This window comes from Lutzomyia longipalpis, chromosome 1 (genome assembly GCF_024334085.1).
Source record: "Lutzomyia longipalpis isolate SR_M1_2022 chromosome 1, ASM2433408v1".
NCBI classification, from domain to species: Eukaryota; Metazoa; Arthropoda; class Insecta; order Diptera; family Psychodidae; genus Lutzomyia; species Lutzomyia longipalpis.
In genome coordinates, this window is record NC_074707.1 from 47,981,596 (window position 1) to 48,002,292 (window position 20,697).

The 20,697-nt window shown below is 35.0% G+C and overlaps 7 protein-coding genes across 11 annotated transcripts in view; 4 read left to right on the plus strand and 3 right to left on the minus strand.

Annotated features, from left to right (window-relative positions):
- The window catches only part of LOC129787983 (protein Peter pan), a 1,185,971-nt gene that overhangs the window by 212,342 nt on the left and 952,932 nt on the right, over positions 1-20,697 (plus strand). The window lies entirely within an intron of this gene.
- Positions 1-20,697, minus strand: part of LOC129787980 (L-dopachrome tautomerase yellow-f2-like) — a 1,067,766-nt gene that overhangs the window by 212,342 nt on the left and 834,727 nt on the right. The window contains exons 1-2 of one of the 2 annotated variants that reach the window (XM_055823901.1): positions 1,601-1,825; positions 70-1,520 (exon numbers count right to left, since the gene is read on the minus strand). The exons of the other annotated variant lie outside the window; for it this stretch is intronic. Of the exons in view, the coding sequence (XP_055679876.1) occupies positions 214-1,520; positions 1,601-1,727 (1,434 nt within the window). The 5' untranslated portion in view covers positions 1,728-1,825 and the 3' untranslated portion in view covers positions 70-213. Of the gene's footprint in view, positions 1-69; positions 1,521-1,600; positions 1,826-20,697 lie in introns of those variants that run through there. 2 annotated transcript variants of the gene reach the window in all.
- Positions 1,658-20,697, plus strand: part of LOC129787993 (L-dopachrome tautomerase yellow-f2-like) — a 34,201-nt gene continuing 15,161 nt past the window's right edge. Inside the window, exons 1-2 of one of the 4 annotated variants that reach the window (XM_055823937.1) lie at positions 1,658-1,728; positions 17,110-17,269. In XM_055823937.1, coding sequence (XP_055679912.1) covers positions 17,143-17,269 — 127 coding nt within the window. In that variant the 5' untranslated portion in view covers positions 1,658-1,728; positions 17,110-17,142. Of the gene's footprint in view, positions 1,729-11,727; positions 11,881-17,022; positions 17,270-20,697 lie in introns of those variants that run through there. The other 3 variants (XM_055823936.1, XM_055823935.1, XM_055823934.1) reach the window with 3 other exon arrangements.
- Positions 4,456-5,727, minus strand: LOC129786794 (L-dopachrome tautomerase yellow-f2-like). The gene has a single exon (XM_055822034.1). It carries the CDS (start codon positions 5,725-5,727, stop codon positions 4,456-4,458), a length of 1,272 nt encoding a protein of 423 aa, XP_055678009.1.
- On the minus strand, positions 8,356-10,382 carry LOC129787972 (L-dopachrome tautomerase yellow-f-like). The gene is made up of 2 exons (XM_055823882.1): positions 10,016-10,382; positions 8,356-9,944 (listed from the first exon to the last, which is right to left on the minus strand). Exons 1-2 carry the CDS (start codon positions 10,158-10,160, stop codon positions 8,500-8,502), a joined length of 1,590 nt encoding a protein of 529 aa, XP_055679857.1. The 5' UTR covers positions 10,161-10,382; the 3' UTR covers positions 8,356-8,499.
- Positions 10,130-20,697, plus strand: part of LOC129788029 (aprataxin-like protein) — a 72,329-nt gene continuing 61,761 nt past the window's right edge. The window contains exon 1 of the mRNA XM_055823996.1: positions 10,130-10,134. The gene's annotated coding sequence lies outside the window, so the exon portion shown is untranslated. The remainder of the gene's footprint in view (positions 10,135-20,697) is intronic.
- Positions 12,781-16,062, plus strand: LOC129787987 (L-dopachrome tautomerase yellow-f2-like). The gene is made up of 2 exons (XM_055823917.1): positions 12,781-13,422; positions 14,961-16,062. The coding sequence occupies exons 1-2, from the start codon at positions 13,033-13,035 to the stop codon at positions 15,891-15,893; spliced, it is 1,323 nt and encodes a 440-aa protein (XP_055679892.1). The 5' UTR covers positions 12,781-13,032; the 3' UTR covers positions 15,894-16,062.

A 20,697-nucleotide genomic window follows, 5' to 3' on the forward strand; every position in this document is an offset into this window, starting at 1 on the left:
TGCAACATTTCTTGCCACAATAAAAACCTGCTTGAATGACTATAAATTCTTTAATGAATTTTATTACACAAATTTTCTCAAAATAAATGAAAATTCCTTAACAAATTTCTAATTTTTCTTTTTATTTAACAAAAGATTCTTACAAAGAAAAATTTTCTAATTTGTAATTCTTCAAAATATTCTTTTGAGTTAATTTTTCCACCCCGTATTAATCTACAAATTTTCACAGACAGTCCCTCGAATGGCGTCCGAAGCTTTAACCCTGAAAATAATAGAGTTAAATTTTGAGAGATCCAGAGGTTCATCTGAAGCAAACAATATTGGAATCTGGGTTGATCCAAACCAAAGGTATCCTCGGGAATCAATGAAAGCCTGAATGGGAAAAGTGTAGTCCTCAGATTTCGATATAACGCCAATATTATCAGGATTTAGGGGTTTATTCATGTTCCAGCAGCGAAGTTCATTTGATTGCACTTCTGTGTTGAACATTACTCCGTAGGTGTAGTCAATGACAGTCTTTAGGGGTTCATGATCGCACCCCCGATAGCCCACAATGTGAAAATCTTTAGAGTTGAAATTAATGGGAGATTTCCTTCGATTTTTGAGGATTTTCGTTGAAACCGCATACTGAGCTGTGCTGGCAACATCATTGTAATAAGCCGTACGTCCTCCTTCCTTATCAGGATACCCCAGAACAAGATTATGTAAGCCCAGGGGCATGTCGTACTTGAAGGTCTCCTCAAATACAAAATGAGATTCTGCAACAACTGGCTTAAAGGTTTCATGATCAAACAACCAAAATTCGTCCTTTTTGTAATCATAGACAATTAAGTAGCTGAAAAAGGTGTTTGCTATGTAGACAAAGAGGTCATCGCATGAATTTTTCGATTGGTAGTCAAGTGTTATGTGCATATATCCATTTGGAGCTTTTGCGGCTATTCTATCGGGAAGCTCTGTGCGACGAATGATGGGAAAGTTGCGTGTTTCGCATCCATTTACGGGGAGATCAATGACCCAAAGAGCTGGCTTCTGAATGGTATAGGTGGTATTTGAGTAGTAAACCAATTGTCCATTATCCACAAAGAAAACTCTATTGCAATGTTCATCAACATTTACGTGAAAAACTGAAATTATTCTTGGACTATTATCATAATAATCTCCATAATTTATCCCTGAGGGTTTCTCCTGATACAAATATTGCGGATTGGCGTAGTAACTTCCATTGCTGTAGTAATATTTGTTGGGTTTCTTCCATGCATTTCTGGCTGCCTCTTCAGCACTTCCACTTGCAAAGTCCGAATCGCGCAGAGCATTAATTTGGTAATTTGGAAAGCCCCAAATTCTTGGACTTGACCCAATTGCATTTTCTTGCACACAAAAAGCACCCAAAGACGTTGGAATTCCTGGTCTGAATCTCACCATTGTCACGATAAATAATCCACTTGAAGGATGATATCCAAAGCTGTTAACACCTTGATTTTCCGGAATGTAGTATCTGTAGGGTCCAACCCATGAGTTCTCTGCAAAATTACAGAGAAAATTCTTTCACTTTAAGCTCAATTTGAAATGAAATTTTCACAGAAAAACTTCATTTTTTCACCTGATTTTGGTAAATTCTCATAAATAACTCGCTTCCATTTAAAAACTTCCTCCACTGAACTTCCGGAATATCCACAATTTATCCCAGAAGTAATCACAGAGAGCACAACACCAAAAACGACCAACATTGTAAGCAACACCTGTAGCACTGATAAATAATTCGGCACTGCTCGATGGAAGTCTTCTTATATATTAGCTATATGTATAAGTATCTCAATGAACTCAATATTTTGGGTCACATTTCATTACAAAAAAAAAAAAATTAAGACTGAAGAATGAAAGAGACGAAGCAGAATATTTGCCTCTTTTTGTGGCCTAAAGCGTTTAAAGGAGATAACATTCTCCACTAAAACAGAATTCCTCAGCTTTTGATGGAATTAATCAAAGATAAAGAGTCTGTGAACTAAAAATACGTTGAAAACCGCTAAATATCCTAAAATCTCTTAAACTATGCGGCGATTGCAAAATTCTAAGAATTCGAAGAAATTCTTAGCAAAACTTGCTTATTAGTTGGTATTTTTCAAGCTAGAATCATGAAAATGATGTAAAAAATTTGTGGGAAAATTTTCTTCAATTTACCTTCAAAAAATGAGCAGCAGACTATTACTAGAGCAGCCAAGGAACAAAGAATTAATGAAAATATTCTTAAAATATTTTTTTTATTAAATCAACAAAGAAGTTTTTAATAAGTTCTTCCATAGGGCTCCGAAAAATCGAACTTTTCGAAGCTTCGAAGTGTTGAGAAAAAATCGAAGCACTGCAAAAGAACTGCTTCGTTTTTAAAATGCTTCGATTATTCGAATAATCGAATAAGCTTCGAAGCTTCGAATAATTTTTAGGTATTCGAAGCTTCGAAGCTTTTTGAAATATTCGAAGCTTCGAAGCATTTTAGGTATTCGAAGCGGATGAACAACACGTGTTATTAAATGCACAATTGAGCTGCGCTTATTTTTGTGAATTTGCATAGCTTTAAGAACTTTTCTTATAAAATTATCCTCAAGCGCGAAGCGCCTTTAATAAAAAACTAATGTCCTTAAAATTTTTTTTTTTATCTTTTTATTTATTTTTTTGAATGTGCTTCAAGCGCGAAGCGCCTTTGATAAAAAGTAATGTCCTTAAGAATTTTTTTAAATCTTTTTTTTTAAGGTGTCTTCAAGCGCGAAGCGCCTTTTATGAAAAACTAATGTCCTTAAAAAAATTTTTTTTTCATTCTTTTTTTTTTAAAGCAATTTTCTTTTTGAAAAACAAAAGGAGTGAATGAATATGATTTTAAAGATTTTTTTAAAATTACCAATGTTTTTTTTTATATTCGGTTCATCTAATATTTAATTTTTATGTTTGACTAAACTGTTTGTAGTTTCCACGATTAGGGACTTTCGAGCGCCATTTTGAATAGGTTATCTACCTGAATTGAGTTAATAATGAGGGTAGCATAATGACTTCTAACGGTCATTATTGTAAAACCCGTTATATCCTATTTATTGATAGACATAGGCTAAACTTAATCTGTAAAATAATGTCTGTCTGTAGCAAATAAACTTCTACAAAACGACTGGGCCGATTCTGCTGAAAAAACGTGCATATATGTATAAAAATATGTATATTGTCCCCATACAAATTCGCTATTTAAAAAAATGTTTTGTCTCAATGAATTCTTTATTTGACTGAAAATTCGGTTTTTTGTAGGAGGTTACTAAGAAATATGTGGGCCTGGGGTGCAATGGATAGAGCGCTTGAGTGCGCATCCAAAGGTCGCCGGTTCGAATACAGGACCCGGCAAACGCACCCCATCCGCCAACGTGCAATTAGATCACGTTGACCGGTTGGATCAGGAGATTGATACACTCCTATCCGTAAAATGGCCCACACGTGGTAGTATCTCGCAAGCCGCCCACTACTTCTCCGCAAGGGGAACAACAACATAATAGGGTGGCCGGCCCTGTTCCTAATATGGGACGTAGTGCCAAAATATTTTTACTAAGAAATATAAAATCAATTTTTCTCTGTGACCCTAAAAAATTCAATATGGCGCTAGAAAGTCCCTAAATCGCGGAAACTACAAACAATTTAGACAAACATGAAAATTAAATATTAGATGAACCGAATATAAAAATTCCACCTTCGTTTAGAAATAACTTTTTTTTCTGAAAAAAAAAAAACATAAAAAAATCTTTAAAATCATATTCATTCGCTTTTTTTTTCAGAAAGAAAATTACTTTTTATCAAAGGCGCTTCGCGCTTGAAGACACCTTTAAAAAAACTTTAAAAAATTTTTTAAGGACATTAGTTTTTTATTAAAGGCGCTTCGCGCTTGAAGACACCTTATAAAACAGAATGAAAAAAAAAATTTTAAGGATTTTTTATAAAAGGCGCTTCGCGCTTGAAGACATCTTAAAAAAAAGATTTAAAAAAATTCTTAAGGACATTACTTTTTATCAAAGGCGCTTCGCGCTTGAAGCACATTCAAAAAAAAATAAATAAAAAGATAAAAAAAATTTTTTAAGGACATTAGTTTTTTCTTAAAGGCGCTTCGCGCTTGAGGATAATTTTATAAGAAAAGTTCTTAAAGCTATGCAAATTCACAAAAATAAGCGCAGCTCAATTGTGCATTTAATAACACGTGTTGTTCATCCGCTTCGAATACCTAAAATGCTTCGAAGCTTCGAATATTTCAAAAAGCTTCGAAGCTTCGAATACCTAAAAATTATTCGAAGCTTCGAAGCTTATTCGATTATTCGAATAATCGAAGCATTTTAAAAACGAAGCAGTTCTTTTGCAGTGCTTCGAATACGCTTCGATGCTTCGAATCACCGAAGCTTCGATGTTCAGATCGAAAGTCCGAGCCCTATTTCCATTTTAATGCTCATAATCATTGTATAAATCGTGAATTCTGTAAGAATCTCTGCCTTCACAGGCTGTTCCTTGAATAGCATCAGAAACTTTCACTCGGAAAATCCTTGAGTTAACTTCATTGAGATCGAGAGGATAGTCAGTGGTGTAGTCAACAGGAATATGATCTGTATGGAACCACAGATATCCTCTTGAGTCAATTTGTAGCATCAAACCGAAAAGCATCTTTTTGGATTCATAGACAACGTGTATGTTGTCAGGATTGAGTGGTTGGTTGATGTTCCAACAGCGAACTTGGTAGGATTGTATTTCCGTGAAAAACATCACCCCGTATGTGTAATCGATCGCCATTGTGACCACCTGATGGTCACAACCACGATATCCGACAATTCTGAAATCGTCCTGATTGAAGTTTTGCGGGGACTTTCGGCTATCTTTGAGGATTTTTGTTGAAACTGCAAATTGGCCGGTTCCTCCCATAGGGGCGTAATAAGCTGTACGATCGCCATTTGCATCAGGATAACCAAGAGCTAAGTTGAATAGTCCCAAAGGAAAGTAATAGTGCAGGGTTTTGTCGAAGATCAAATATGACTCTGCTTCAACTGCGTGGAAAGTTTCATGATCAAATGCCCAGAATTTATCCTTTCTGTAGTCATACACTGTTAAGTAGCTGTAGAAGGCGTTTGTAATGTACAAGAAGAGATCCTCACAGGAATCCCCTGCCTGATAATCCGGCGTTACAGTCATAAATCCATTTGATCCTCGTGCAGTAATTCTATCTGGAAGTTCAGCTCTACGATTAATTTGAAAGTTTCGGGATTCACATCCATTTGCAGGGAGATCAATGATCCAAAGAGCAGGCTTCTGGATGGGATACGTTGTATTCTGATAGTATTGCAACCTCCCGTTGTCCATGAAGAAAACTCTATTGCATTTTTCATCCACTGTGATGTGAAAAGCGGAGATTATTCTCTTAATTTCAAATGGCTTTTTCGTGGAAGGTGTTGGCGGTTTGCTGAAGATTGATAGTTGATTGGCATGGTGATGCCCTCCGTAATGATTAGATTGATAATATTGTCCAAATTGGTATTTATTAGGCTTCTTGTAATGCCATTTCCTTGTCCGATCCTCTTCACTTCCACCCTTAAAATCAATGGGGCTCAGAGCATTCAGTTCGTAATTCGGGAAGCCCCAGAGCTTTGGACTTGACCCATACTTGTAGTCAGCAATACAGAAAGCTCCAAGAGATGTTGGTATTCCCGGTCTCACGCGAGCCATTGTTACGATCATTAATCCACTTTGGGGATGATATGCAAACGATGCTATATCAATGTTTTCCGGGATGTAGTACCTGTAGGGTCCAACCCACGAATTTTCTGCAATTAAATTTTTAATTAAATTTTAGATGAATTTATGGAAAGATTTTAATCAATTTTCCTTTCACCTGATTTTGGTAAATTTTCATATTCGATCTTCTTCCATTTAAACACTTCTTCTACCCTTGTCTTTGGTGGATAATATGAGGCACTTTGAGTAGTAATGAGAACACTTAAACACGCAAAAAATATTAATTTCATTCTTGCTGCCAGAAACTCACGGAAATCAACTGAATCTTTTGCAGAAAAAATTCGGCTTTTATAGGTAAAAATTTCTGAAAGGTGATTTATTGCAATTATACTAGTTTTCAATCAATTCAATATAAGAGCAAATTATGTATTTATGCCGGCTATGCAGAGCAGACACCATCGAGACATTAATGAGGTGTTTGTAACACTTATAACACTTTATTTTGCCAAAAAGTCTTGATTTTTTGCTTCAAGAAGAGATTTCAAATTTTTATTTCAAATTTCTTTATAAAATTTATAAAAGAATTTTATTAATTCAAAGTAATGGAACAAAAAGGACACTACACATTTATTCCTGACAGTTTTTTTTATCAACCTTAATGCCTTTAAATCGAATTTTGTCAACTTTTTTGATCTATTTCATTCAATTAATTTTCATAGTCACCGTATAAATCTGCTAGCCTGTAGCTATCCTCGTCCTCACAGACAGTTCCTCGAATAGCATCTGAAACCTTAACTCTGAAAACTCTATTGTTAACCTTTTGGGGATTCAAGAGCTCATCTGTGAGGAACATAATGGGCAAACTACAGGAATTAAACCAGAGATATCCGCGTGAATCTATAAAGATTTCAGCCCCAAAGAGAAAATTATCAGATTCAAAGACAACTCCAATATTATCGGGATTCAATGGTTTCTTCATGTTCCAACATCGCACACTATTTGATTGCATCTCTGTGTAAAATATTACGCTGTAGGTGAAATCAACAACAGCCTTAGCTGCTTGATGATTACATCCTCGATAACCCATTATGGCAAAATCATCAGGATCGTAATTTGTTGGAGCCTTATTTCGATTTTTGAGGACTGCCGTTGAGACGGCAAATTGAGCTGTAGTAGATCCTGGGAAGTAGTACGCTGTTCTGTCCCCATATTCATCTGCATAACCAAGGACTAGGGAGAGCATACCAAGGGGTAGATCATAGGGGAAAGTCTTGTCAAAGATCATGTGAGACTCAGCAATAACTGGGGCAAATGTTGGACTATTGGTGAAGGTCCAATATTCGTCATTTTTGTAGTCGTAGACAATTATTTGATTCGTGAAGGTATTCGCGATGTAAATGAAGAGATCATCGCATTCATTTGATTGAAAATCAAGCTTGTGGAAGATGATTCCAAATGGAACCTCCCCAGCAACTTCATCAGGAATTTCTGATCTTCTTATCAATGGGAATTCCCTCGTTTGGCAGCAATCCGAAGCAATGTGAAAGACTAAAAGGGCAGGCTTCTGGATCACATAGGTAACGTTGTTGTAGTAATTTAGGACTCCCACATCGAATGTAAAAGCCCTGTTGCATTTTTCATCCATTGACACGTAGTGAGTTGTTACAATTCTAAAATCATTCTTTGGCTTTTCAGTTGTTGTTGTTGTAGTTGTTGGAGGTTTGGTGTAATAGGGCTGTGGGAAGATGTAGTTATTGTAGTTATGGCTTGAATGGCTAGAATGGCTGGAATGGCTTGAATGATGGTTGTTGTACCATCCATAGTAATTCTGGGAGTTCTGATAATTATTCTGCCCGTAGTAATAATTATGATGCTTATTCGGTTTCTTATGTCCTGTCCTTCCAAGATCCCGATAAAGGCGTCTTCCACCGAAGTCCGATGCCCTCAAAGTATTTGCTTCATAGTTGGGAAAACCCCAAAGCTGTGGACTTGATCCTACACTGTAATCCTGCACACAAAATGCCGCTAAAGTTGCTGGAACTCCTGGTCTTATGCGTAGAATAGTTACAATCATTAATCCACTTGCTGGATGAAAAGCCAGAGATGCCATATCATTGTTTCCAGGGATGTAGTATTGGTAGGGACCCACATAGGAATTTTCTAAAATTCAACAACACTTTAGCACAACATTTTGAGCACAAATAACTAAATAATTCACCTTTACCTGATTGAGGGAGATTTTCAAAGCCAATATTCCTCCATTTGTAGATTTCTTCAACGGAATTCCAGGGATTTTCCAAAGTATTCACAGAAGACAATGCTAAACCGATCACTCCCAAAATAAGAAACTTCATTTTGTGATTTGGCACCTTTGAGCAGACTTTACCATCTGATCTCCCGAACAACACTCACTGAACTTTTATAAGAACGACAAACTAATTATGCATCGCTTTATCTAATTTCTCTGATATGTTTGTGATTTTTTTCCTTTTTGAATTTTGCCCGAGATTCTGAATGCTTTGAGCATGATTATTGAGTATTTTTATCTTAAACCTCCGTTTCTTCATTAGAATTGGTAATGCAGAGAGAAGATGACAAAACTTTGCAACTTTGTGCTGATTTTTGATAAAATCATTTTATTTCTTCAACTTCTTCAACTTTAACATTGATCTCAATATTTCTGTAACAAAATGTTGTTTTGTTTGATAATTTTAAACCCCTTTTAATGTCTCAAAAGGGCTTTAATTGAACCGCATTTGGCCCTCAATGATCATAATCATTGTATAAATCTGCAAGCCTGTAGCTATCTTCTTCATCTTCACAAACAGTCCCTCTTATTGCGTCTGAAACTTTAACTCTGAAAATTCTATTGTTGTACTCATTGAGATTAAGAGGATCATCCGTGAGGAATATTATGGGTAAGCTGCCTGTATTGAACCACAAATATCCGCGAGAATCAATGAATATCGCTATACTGTAGAGTAATATATCAGATTCATAGACAACGCCAATATTATCGGGATTTAGGGGTTTCTTCATGTTCCAGCATCTTATGCTATTCGATTGCATCTCAGCATAAAACATAACTCCGTATGTGTAGTCAATGGCAGCATTGGCAGCTTGATGATCACATCCACGATATCCCATTATGGCAAAATCATCAGGATCATAATTTGTTGGAGCTTTTCTTTTATCCTTCAGGACTTCCGTTGATACGGCAAATTGAGCTGTACTCGATCCTGGGAAATAGTAAGCTGGCCTATCCCCGTACTCATCGGCATATCCCAAGGCAATGCCCACAACGCCCAGCGGGAGATCATAGAAGAAAGTCTTATCGTACACCAAATGAGATTCAGCAATAACTGGGGCGAAAGTTGGATGACTTGTGAATGTCCAGAAATCGTCATTTTTGTAGTCATAGACAATTATTTGATTGGAGAAGGGGTTCGTGATGTAGATAAAGAGATCATCGCAATCGCTGGATTGATAATCCAATTTTAAGAAGAGTGTTCCAAAGGGAATCGGCCCGGCTACATCATCAGGAATTTCTGATCTCCTTATCAATGGGAATTCCCTCGTCTGGCAGCAATCTTGTGCAAGACCAAAGACCAAAATTGCAGGTTTTTGAATGACTCGCGTATCATTGTTGTAATAATTGAGCAAACCAACGTCAATTGTGAAAGCTCTGTTGCATTTCTCATCTACTGATGCTGTGTAAGTTGAGACAATTCTTAAGGAATTCTTTGGTTTTTGAGTAGTGGTTATTGCTGAAGGGGTTGGTTTATAATAGGGTTTCTGGTAGTAGCTAGGGTAGCTTCCGTAGTAATTATTGTGATGTCCTCCATGCCCACCATGTCCTCCGTAGTAATTATTCTGGTAATTATTCTGATAATTATTCTGCCCGTAGTAGTTATTATGATGCTTATTCGGTTTTTTATGTCCTGTCCTCCAAGAATTCTCAAAGAAGCGTCTTGCATCAAAGTCCGAAGCACTCAAAGTATTAACTTCGTAGTTGGGAAAGCCCCAAAGTTTCGGACTTGATCCTGTACTGTAATCCTGCACACAAAATGCAGCCAAAGTTGCTGGAATTCCTGGTCTTATGCGGAAAACGTTCACAATCATTAATCCACTTGCCGGATGAAAAGCCATTGAGGCCATATTATTGTTCTCAGGTATGTAATACCTATATGGGCCCACATAGGAGTTTTCTAGAAATCACAGCACTTAATTTAGCAAACACTTTTAACTGTAAAAAAATATTTAAAACACTTTTCCTCACCTGATTGAGGAAGATTTTCATAGGAAATCTGCTTCCATCGAAAGATTTCTTCAACAACAGAACTTCTGCCATATGCTGCATAACTTCCGGTAATAAGAGTAAGAATACTCAGAACAAAAGTAAAGTTCTTCATTCTGAACAACATTTATTTAAACTTTAACACTTCTTGACCTGCCTCTTGGCACATACTTCTTCACCATCTGAACGCCAAAAGCCTTCCGCGGAGTCTTTTTATATGGGAAAATTTTTGATTTTACGAGTCCGTAAAAATTCTCCATACAAATTGCTGATAATGAGGGAATACAAAGCAAAGAGCTTCGCTAAAAGCTTGTTTGCTTCTTGAATTTTATTGAAGATTTGCGATTTAGTGCGAAAGATTTAAAATTTAATTTTATTTAGTGTTTTGAAAGGCTGTGTTCAAAATTGAAAGAATTTTTTTCTGACTGATCCTTAAATCTTCGTCAACTCTTAAACAGGATTAAAATAAATTTATTAAAAAGAATACTTGAGATATGAATCCTCCATGAATTTATAGGACTTAAAAATCTAAAACCTAAACAGAACCTATATGACCTAGGGAAGATTAATGAATTTCCTTGAGTAAAGTTTTTGAAAGATTCTAACAGGATTTAAATTTAAATTATTTAATTTACCAAAATTGCAAAATTCTGAGAGTTCTTAACCAAAAAAAAAGTCTTTTGTTAAGAAAAATGATTTTAAAGCATTTTTTCATGCTATAGAATAAAACGTTTAGCTACTAATTTGGCTCTCACTGTACATGATAATTATAGGTATGTTGAGGCGCTTATTTATGATACTCATTAAGAAATTAAATTTCATTTAATTGCATTCCTGTAGGCGAATAGATCAAAATGTCTATTACAGACACTCCAGAGAAGTTTTTCTCTTAATTTTTTTTTAATTGTTTTAATATCTATTGCGTAATAAGTATATGAATGAAAAAGGATTAAAAAGATAATTTAAAAAAATATAAGACACAAACTTTTATTTTGATATAATTCGTTTCATTTTATTAAACCGATTAACCGATTATATCATTAAAAAAAGACACTCATAGATATTTGCAAAATTTATTTATTATCTCTCAATTAATCTACTTAAAAGAGAATAAAAGACACTTCCGTATAAGAAAGTTTAATTATGCAATAGTTATTCAAATAAATCCTTTATTAATACAATAATTTTGAAGACTTTTAACGAATAAATTTCCAAATTTATTTTTCTTCAATTCCAATAGTCTGGCGTTTAAGAATTTATCACAACGAGATTGCTGGACCATCCATATATCCAAGAGCATTAAACTCTTTCCCCAAAAAATCAACAAGAAACTCTCCTCTTCAGTCTTCTTGGTGAAATTTTCCGCATCTTCCCATCTCTATACATTTACATTTTATCCGCCATCGTGTCGTAAATATTCTCTTTAATTGTCCTGTGCTGAATGCCTCGCTGACGTTGTGCACGGTCAGTCTGACCTGGATTAATATTTCTTCGGAAATCCAAACAGATGCGTGGTCAGGCCAAAAGCAAAAGGAGACTAATTAATATTCGTTTGATCAATGTTCTTTCTTACCTCGTCTTGCACAACTCTCAACATACACGTGCGTATTCTCAGAGGTGCTTTTTTAATTAATAAATTGCAAAATATATATACCTGCTAATGGAGAAACTGTGCCATCGTGAAGATATAACTTTTTTTCTCTCTTCAAAGCATTTTATTCCTTGATTTATTCAGCCGCCAAATGATTAGAAGAATTTTCTGCTTTTAATTTTCTCTCTCTGTTGTAGCCTCATTAAAGCACACATTTCGTGGAGCATTTAAAGGTCTCTCTTTGAGTCAATTGAAGGTAGGTAAATGAAGGATTTTTTCATCTTCTTAATTTCTTCACTTGTTTAAATACTGTATTTGTTCAAAAAAAATGGGAAGGCCGATGACCTATTGCTTTGCGTCTGGTTAGTGGTGCTAAAAACTTGTTTCACATTTTATCGGCTTATATTTTGTCATAATATGTACAATATAATTTCAGTTTCATATATAGGTAACGATCAGTAGTGATTGCAATAAGAGGGGGAGATATAAAAATGTAATAAAAAATTCGTGGGGCTAACAATTGGCAAAAATTGTTGCTTAACATTCTTTAATCAGGCGAATGAAGATTTTTAGAACGATGTAAAATAAATTAAATCTAACTCAATTTTAGTTAGAATCTTTACATTTTTAGTCGCTTTCTTTAAGACTTTTAATTTACTTAAAACTTGGCTAGAAAAATTCCAAAATTTTGAAATATGCTTCTGAGAGCATAAATTAAACTGATCAAAATTAAACATAAATTACATCTAAATTAATAAGAAAATAATATAATTTTAAATAATTTTTAAACTTGGATTTGATTCTCATAAAAATCTTTTCTTTTACAATTTAAAAGATGTTGTAAGATTTGAACAGTTATAATGTTTTAAAATCTTTCTATTGTCGTTACGAGAAAACCAAAGAATATGTTGTTTCAGAAAACAATCAGAAAGATCTTTAAAGAGCAATTGAAAAGTAATTTTCCTTGAAAACCCCACATTAAAGAAAGAATTAAACTATAAAAATCTTATAAGATTCTTTTCAAAATTCAAAAAATCTTATAACCGACGATTTGTAAGAAATGAAAAACAAAGAATATTATAAGAATCTACACCTAAATGAAAGATTAAAGATTTTTTGTACTGTCTTTCGCGTTAATTATCAACCCCTTCAAATACAAAAATTTTAAAAGAAAAGGGAGAGTACGTACAAAGCGATTATTTGTACCTATAGTTATAATAAAAAAGAGAATTCCGTTTGTACGGGGATTGGGCAGCAAAAGAAAGGAAAATTTTGCAAGTGAATCTGCTGCTGCGTGCTTTTGTAGGTCTCTGTCGAGGTTCTTGTTCTCGCGAGACGTGGCTCAGTCAGGCATTAGTGAACATATTGCTTGTATTCCCATCGTCAGTCGTGATCAAGCTGTGAGAGGATGAAGTCGAGTGTTTCTGTGATTTTGCTGCTGTGCAGCATTGTGTTAATTGGTAGTGCCCAGGGCTACGTAGCGAGGCCACACTACGTGGCTGGAGGAAATCCCACACTTCCTGACCCCTTCGAGGTGGTCTGTCGATGGAAGCAGCTCAGCTACCGCGACCCCCCACGTTCCCCGGAGGATCAACTTGCTGGCCAGGATTACTACATTGCCAAAAATAACATTCCAACGGGATTCTCAAAGCACTTCCAATCAAGAAGGATCTTTGTCACTGTACCCCGTCGTACGCCAGGAATTCCCTCAACAGTGAACTTTGTCTTTGAGGATGAATGTCGCAATGGAAGCCCCAGTCTCAGACCCTATCCGGATTACGTCACAAATGAACTTGAGGTCAGTTTATTTTCATTATAAAGTATCACTTTTTTTTTTTGAGTGAGAGATGAGAAAAATCCACTGATTACAGCTACTGTCCAGTGGCATAAAATCTTTTTCCTGGTATTTGTGTGTGGTTTTAGTGCTGCTTAAAAACTCGCTTCTTCTTCATGGTGGTAAAGTGTGAAAATGTAGAGCTTCACTGAAAGAAAAAAAAATTGAAGAAAAAAGCAAAAGTAGTGGAGTTTGAGGGGGGAAAAACTTAAAATTCAATGAAAAATAAACACGAGATTTGAGGTAGAATATTATGTATAGTAGTAATTACATCTCGTGAAGATTAATTTTTAGTTTTTCAGTAAAAGAGAAACAGAACATTAAGTCAAGAAATTCAAGAACTCTTCGAGAGAGCCTCTAAAACACACATTCACAAAGCTTTATTATTTTATAACGTGAAAAAGAAAAAAAAGAACATAAAATATGCACAAGAGATACGTTTTGTAGTTCGTGATGCGATTAAAATGCTAAAACAGCTAAAATACAGTGGTGATCGTACAAAGTGCAGTGAACATTATTAGTTTTGGAATTACATTCATTTATCTTTAATGTTTAATTTTTTATTTAATTCTTTATGTAAAAAATCATTATCAATTAGGTATAATGCAATTTATTAAAAAAAAATATCTAGAGATTAATTTGATTTTCCATTGTTCTATAATTTTTTTTTTAATTAATCCTGAGGTCTTAGAATCACTGAAATTTGATGTATTTCTTCCTGAAAATTAATTAAAAATTTTTTTTTTGTTCAGTTATCAAGATATTTAACTCTTGAAAAAATTTGTGGAAAGGATTCGTTTAACTTTTTTTGCGAATTCTGAGAGATGCTGCAAATGAAGATTTTAATCTCAAAAAGGAGAAAATTATTCACAAAACTTAACAATTTTAGTTACAGAATTTTCTTTGAAACTTCTGGAACAAAAAATTATTTAAAATGTTGAGAAGATTATACCAATATATAGCAAAAATCATAACATAATGAGCTTATAAGTTCAACGCAAATCTACGGTAGCCATATAATTCAGCAGATTGGCTCGAACAGGATTAGGAAAGAATCTTGTTCAAGAAAATTTGTAAAAGAAGATTAATTTTCTCAAGATTGTTGCTCAATATTTAACTTTTCATAATCCAGTATAAGCTAAAATCTTTAGAAATATTGAACGATCTATTATTATATTTTCATGATAAGAATAAAAATTTATATACGTGCTTTATTATTATTTGAATAGATCTAATACTAGATGCATTTGCATGACCACCACTGTACAGTTTTTCCATTCTTTTTTAAATTTCTAAAATTCACAAATTTCTATAATTTTTCATGTGCTTTTAAGGCTCTAATTGAAGACAAATACTCCTATAAAAGTTTCCTAATTTTGGTTTATTTTCTCTTTTGGTTCATAAAATCTCTCAAAAAAAATTGACAAAGCTCAATGAAAGTTTTAATCTGACTTTAAAGCTCTATAAATTAATAATAATATATTTTTTTTTTAATTTCACAGAATGATTTAGCTGAGAATCCAGCGAGAATCATTTCAGTCTATCGTCCCGTTGTGGACGTGTGCAATCGCCTTTGGTTCGTGGACACTGGGATTCTCGAGTACCCCCAGGGGAATCGCACGGTAGTCCAGAATCCAGCAATTTGGATATTCGATTTACGTCGCAATCGTGTCATAAGGCGCTTCACAATTCCCGATGGGCTCTACGGTGTTGAGGGTGTTGGCCTGATCTCCATGACGGTGGACACGAATGCCTACAACTGCGACGACGCCCACGCGTATATGCCTAATTTGGAATTGCGGAACCTTCTTGTCTACTCACTGCGACGGAATGATATTTGGACTTTCACGCATCCCTTCATGCAGCCCGATATGGCGAATGCAAACTACGTACTGGATGGGTTGAAGTTTGGCTTCCCCGATGGGATCTTCTCGGTAGCCCTGTCGCCAAATGTTAACAATCGCATCGCCTTCTTCCACCCATTGGCTAGTTTGCAGGAGTTCTCCGTTCCCACGCGAGTTCTCAAGGATAAAAGTCTCTCTCCGGATAAATATGCGCCTGGTGACTTTAAGGATTTAGGCGTGAGGGGAAGGCAAGCGCAGTCAGCTACTCATGACATTGATCAACGTGGTGTGCTGTACTACACGGAAATCCAAACAAACTCCATCAAGTGCTGGAATACTCAAACTGCGCTGAAGCCGGAAAATGTGGGAACAGTGTACGAGGATGCAGAAACCCTGACTTATCCGAATGATCTGGAAATTGACCCTGTTGGTGACATCTGGGCCATGTCCAATCGCCTCCCGATCTTCATCTACCGCGGACTCAATCCAGACGAATACAACTTCCACATTGTCCGCGGCCGTGGGGACTATGCCATTCAGAATACCGTCTGCAATGTTCCAGATCCAGATGCAATTGTCTTCGGGGAATGATTTCCATCATCTCAAGGAGGATTCTTTATTCTTAGAAGTTAAAACAGAGTCAAGAGAGATCCTCAATAAGCAGGGAAGTTAATGATGTATTTTTAATTTTGATGAATTTGTGAATTTATAATGATAGAGACTCAATAAAATAAATACCTACAACAACTAAAAATAAAAATTTTTAATTATTTTTTGATTTTTATACTTTGTTTGAATTCTTTTTGAGAATTTATTTGAATTTTCAAAATTTTTCTGCAATTCTTTGTGATCTTCTCAATTTTAATTATAAAATTTTCTTTTCTTTATTTTTGTGCTCTCTTTCCTTTTTTGGCTTATTAATTAATAAAAAAGAAAGAAAAATTTAGCAAGAAAATTCCAACCTAGCATACAGAATACTTATTTATTTTTTTGAAGGAGAATAGTGGAAAATATTGAGGAAATTGTAAAAAAACATTTTTTGGATCATTTTTCAGTTATTTTTTGAATGAAAAAAAATAGAAAATTAACAGCGCTTCGGAGATTATTGACTTATCCTTCAGTTTTCCAAGTTAATTATGACTTCTTCATATTAAAAATTAAGTCTAAGCGCATTGATTAGAAATTAATTTAAAGAAAAACTATTAAATTGTTAAAATATAATATTGAGGAAGATTTTGATATAAACCTTTACTTATCTTAAAAATTATTAGTTAAAAAATTTTATTAATTTCATTTATTTTTAAAGAATGAAGTCCCCATGAAAAATAATCCCTCAAACCGCCCCTGTGTAAGAAAATGTGCCAAAAATTGCAGGAACGGCAATAAAATGAGCTTGAGAAGAATTTTATTGATACTGGAGGACCCTCAAATTACCACAATCATGTCAATTTCATTGAAATTTGTACATCAATCACAATTATGTTGAATTAAAGAAGAAAGATAAGATCGTGCAAAACTGCCGGGATCGACCGGGAATGTCTTGTTGCAATTTAATTCCTCCTCTCACTTTGATGAACAATAAAACAAAATATTCTCCTGCGGAGTGTGTGAGAGATGTGATCTGCACGGCGAGCTCTCAAGTGCACCGTTTTATGTTTTTATTTATTTTATTTTTCTCCATTTTTTTTCTCACAATCCCCAAACGATTTGAGTCACACAGAAGAACCTTGGAATATAAAATGATGTGAATGTCTTTTCTTCCGATCGACGCACATTTCTCGATTGACTCGCGTGCTTCAGTCTGCAGTGATCAAGTGAACCGATCAGTCGAGCTTCCGCGATGCTTCTTCATCAGACTTTGGTCTTCCTCCTCAGCTTCCTTCTTGGCACATCTTGTGCTGGGGAGCTGAAGGAAATATTCAAGTGGAAACAAGTATACTACGAGGGGATTCCTCCTGAAATTACAGGTGAGTTTCACTCTTAAAAAAATCTCTATTAATTAATTTAAAAAAAATATTCCACGCAATGTGATCGCCTTTTGTGAGATTTGTTTGTCAACCACAACTTCTCAGGGACTCAACTTTGTCAATGTCGCTCGATGCAAGAAGTTGTTTACGAGTTCGCACTCAATGCCCTCGAGAGTGATCCACCACCTGTTTATCTTCAAAAATTGATTGATGTTTGTCTCATTAAAGGTGTGCAGTGATGTGATAAAATGAGGAAAATTTAGAAGAGAACTTGAAGTATTCCTTTTTCTTTTGATCAATTGTGGCTTTGCTACATTGTTGCAATAATTGCGGAATTACCTCCATAAAAATTCAGATTAAACAAGAGATTTTTTTTAATTAATAAGGAGTTGAATATCTTTGGAACACGATGCTTTTTTCCAAAATTTATTCAAATGTAAATTGCATCAAGAAATATCAAATATTTACTTGTCCAGAAATTCAAGTATTAAAAAGAAACCAAAAGCTTATGCAAACTCCTCAATTATATTATTGCTGATTGGAGAATAAAGACAAAGCCAAAATTTACTTTAAAACGATGAGACTAAATGACACAGAAGAATAAATCCAATTTTATCCGGATAATTATTGTAGATTTTTTATAAGTTTATTCATTTAAAATTAATTAAGAAAAGAAGTGAAAGGCAAGAAAGACAAATTTATACCCACGGAAATGTATATAACCCCTTAATAATCAATGCAGTTTTTAATTTATTGAGCACTTTTCCATAATTTCCTCATGCAGAAGGCAATCAATTTATTTTTATTTCCACAAATAAATTCATTGAGAACTTTTTTTTTTCTAAAGGTTATTCTCAAGAATTCATTTTATTATTATTTTTAAACTTCAAAAATAACATTTTAACGAGGGAAAAATTTATGATTCTTTTTGGGAATCCTTAAAGAGCTTTCTGGGAGATTGGACAATTAAATTAAGTGCTGTTGTGCCGTCAAAAGAATTATTAATCGCGAGTGTCATAAGATGCTTGTTGTTCTCATTCAGCACCGTTACTTATCTTTCAAACAAATCAGATTCTTATTATGATTGATTCCTTTCAGATTAAAGTGCTAAAAGAGTTAAATGTTCTTTCGAACATACGTGAGAATTAATTAGACAGATCAAGAAATAATCCGCTGTGTTTGTTTTGATCATTTTGTCTTTTTAGCTGTGATTCTTTCTTAAAAGAAGTTAGCTGTGATTCTTTCTTAAAAGAAGCACAGCTTCTGTGTACACTCAAAAATGCAAAGTCGTCAGATCGGGCTCAAACTTGGGATGAGCACGAATTAGGGTCCCCACATTCCAAAAAACGGTGGCGCCAAAAATTTTTCCGGCCGTCCGTCCGTCCGGCCGTCCGTCCGGCCGGAGTATAAAGCTGAATTACAAGAGAACGGTAATAGATAGAGACTTGCGGTCAACGGCAAAGTTTATATATCAGGTGGAAGACACACGATAATGAGGTCAAATCCACCCCCCCACCTCTCCGTCCGCCATTTTGAATAACCCCCAAATTTTGTTTTTGCTATATCTCAGCCCCTGTAATAGCTAAAAATCTGAAATTTTGATATGTTGTAGGGGCCATTAAGACCTTTCCAACGATACCTCATTTTCGAAAATCGGTCAAGCCGTTTAGCCAATATGGAGGTCACAATTTTTCATCGAAAATCGGCCATAACTCGAGAACGGCTTGACCGATTTTGATCAACTCGGGCTCAAATGAAAGATATTGAGAAGCCCTACAACTGCTCGGAACATCACAAGTTCAAAAAATGACCGCAAGTGGCGCTAAAAGCAAAAACAAAACTTTCGATGAGTTTTCGATGAATATCTCGAGCACCGCTTTATAGAATTGCTTCATATTTTGATATGTTATAGCTGACTATAATATCTTTCATCATGCCAAAAATGAAGAAAATCTATGTAGCCGTTCCGGAGATATCGCTTTTTAAAGTTTACATGTCATATTTTGGTGATTTTAAATCCAACACAAATGAAAGGTTTCGCGAAACCCTAAAATTTTGTGAAAATTTCATTAAAGATAAATTACTGGAAAAATACGCGATCAATATTTAAGCTTTTTAAATTTTTAGCAAATGTGGTAAAACATTGCTCCGAAAATTTAGTAAAATTATTTCTAAAATTTCGTGGAATTTTTTTTGATGTCGCGTTATTTAATTTATTCCGCCAAAAAATTTTTTAACCTTTGAATTTTTTGAATATTTCATGTGATTTGTGTTTGTGAACCTTAATGTGTGCGAGAAGCCACGCCCAGTGTAAGGACAAACGACTGTGTGTGTGACACCAAATTCAAATTCAAACTCCCAACGGCTCGACGAGGGGACGCCATGTCGTACCAGATGATCGCTCAGTCTGTTGCCAATTGCAAAAGCAAGTGCGTCGTGCTAAGCAAATCGGGCAATTTTTAGTGATTTTTCATTGATTTTCATTGACTTTTCTTTGATTTTCATTGACATTCCATTCATTTTTCATTCATTTGCTGATTAGGATTAGATTTTTTGAGAAAACTGGTGTTAATTTGTGATAGGGAGAGAGAATTAAATTAATCGCGTCGCGTCGGGAGTGCTTTTAGTGTTTTCTTTCTTTCTCTCACAGGGCCGCCGCTTTTTAATTTTTCTTTTTCTTTTCTTTCTTTATTTTCAGAGTTCTTAGGACATCAGCGTCTCAACGGGAGGACCAGACGCATGGAGGGCCACAGCAAGCAGCCGTCGGGACAGGGGGCGCGCCCTCGGACGTGAGGCCGCCAAAGCGTCAGGCGTGTCCTCCCACGACAGTGATGTAAGTCCTTTGAAAATTCTCTCTAAAAGTGCGTGGACAAATTGCTCAAAGTTCATTTACGTTTCCCTTCAAAATCTTTAAACGCCGCGTTTCTTTCATTCGTGAAAATTGTGTTTTTCATTGTGTTTGGCATAAATTATCGGAAAAAATTATTTTTTTGTGAAGAAGTTGCAATCAATCGTGCAAGTATTTGTGACGATTGAAAGATCGTTATGCCAAAATTGAAAAAATCTCATATTCAAATTTTCCGTTACATAATTTTGACACAGAATTGGTACGCGTCGCATTTGTGTGGAAAAATCCGGTGAAAATATGGAAATTTTTAAGCTTTTCCGTTTGATTTGATTAAGTTTTCATTGTGTTTGGCATAAATTATCGGAAAAAGTTATTTTGTGTGGAATCTCGCGTTGTTTTGAGAAAAAATTGCAATCAATCATGCAAGTATTTGTGACGCTTAAAAAAACGTTGTGCCAAAATTTAAAAACTTTCATATTCAAATTTTCCGTTAAATTATATTGGTACAGAATTGGTACGCGTGGCATTTGTGTGGGAAATCCCGTGAAAATGTGGAAATTTTTTCATCTTTTCCGTTTGA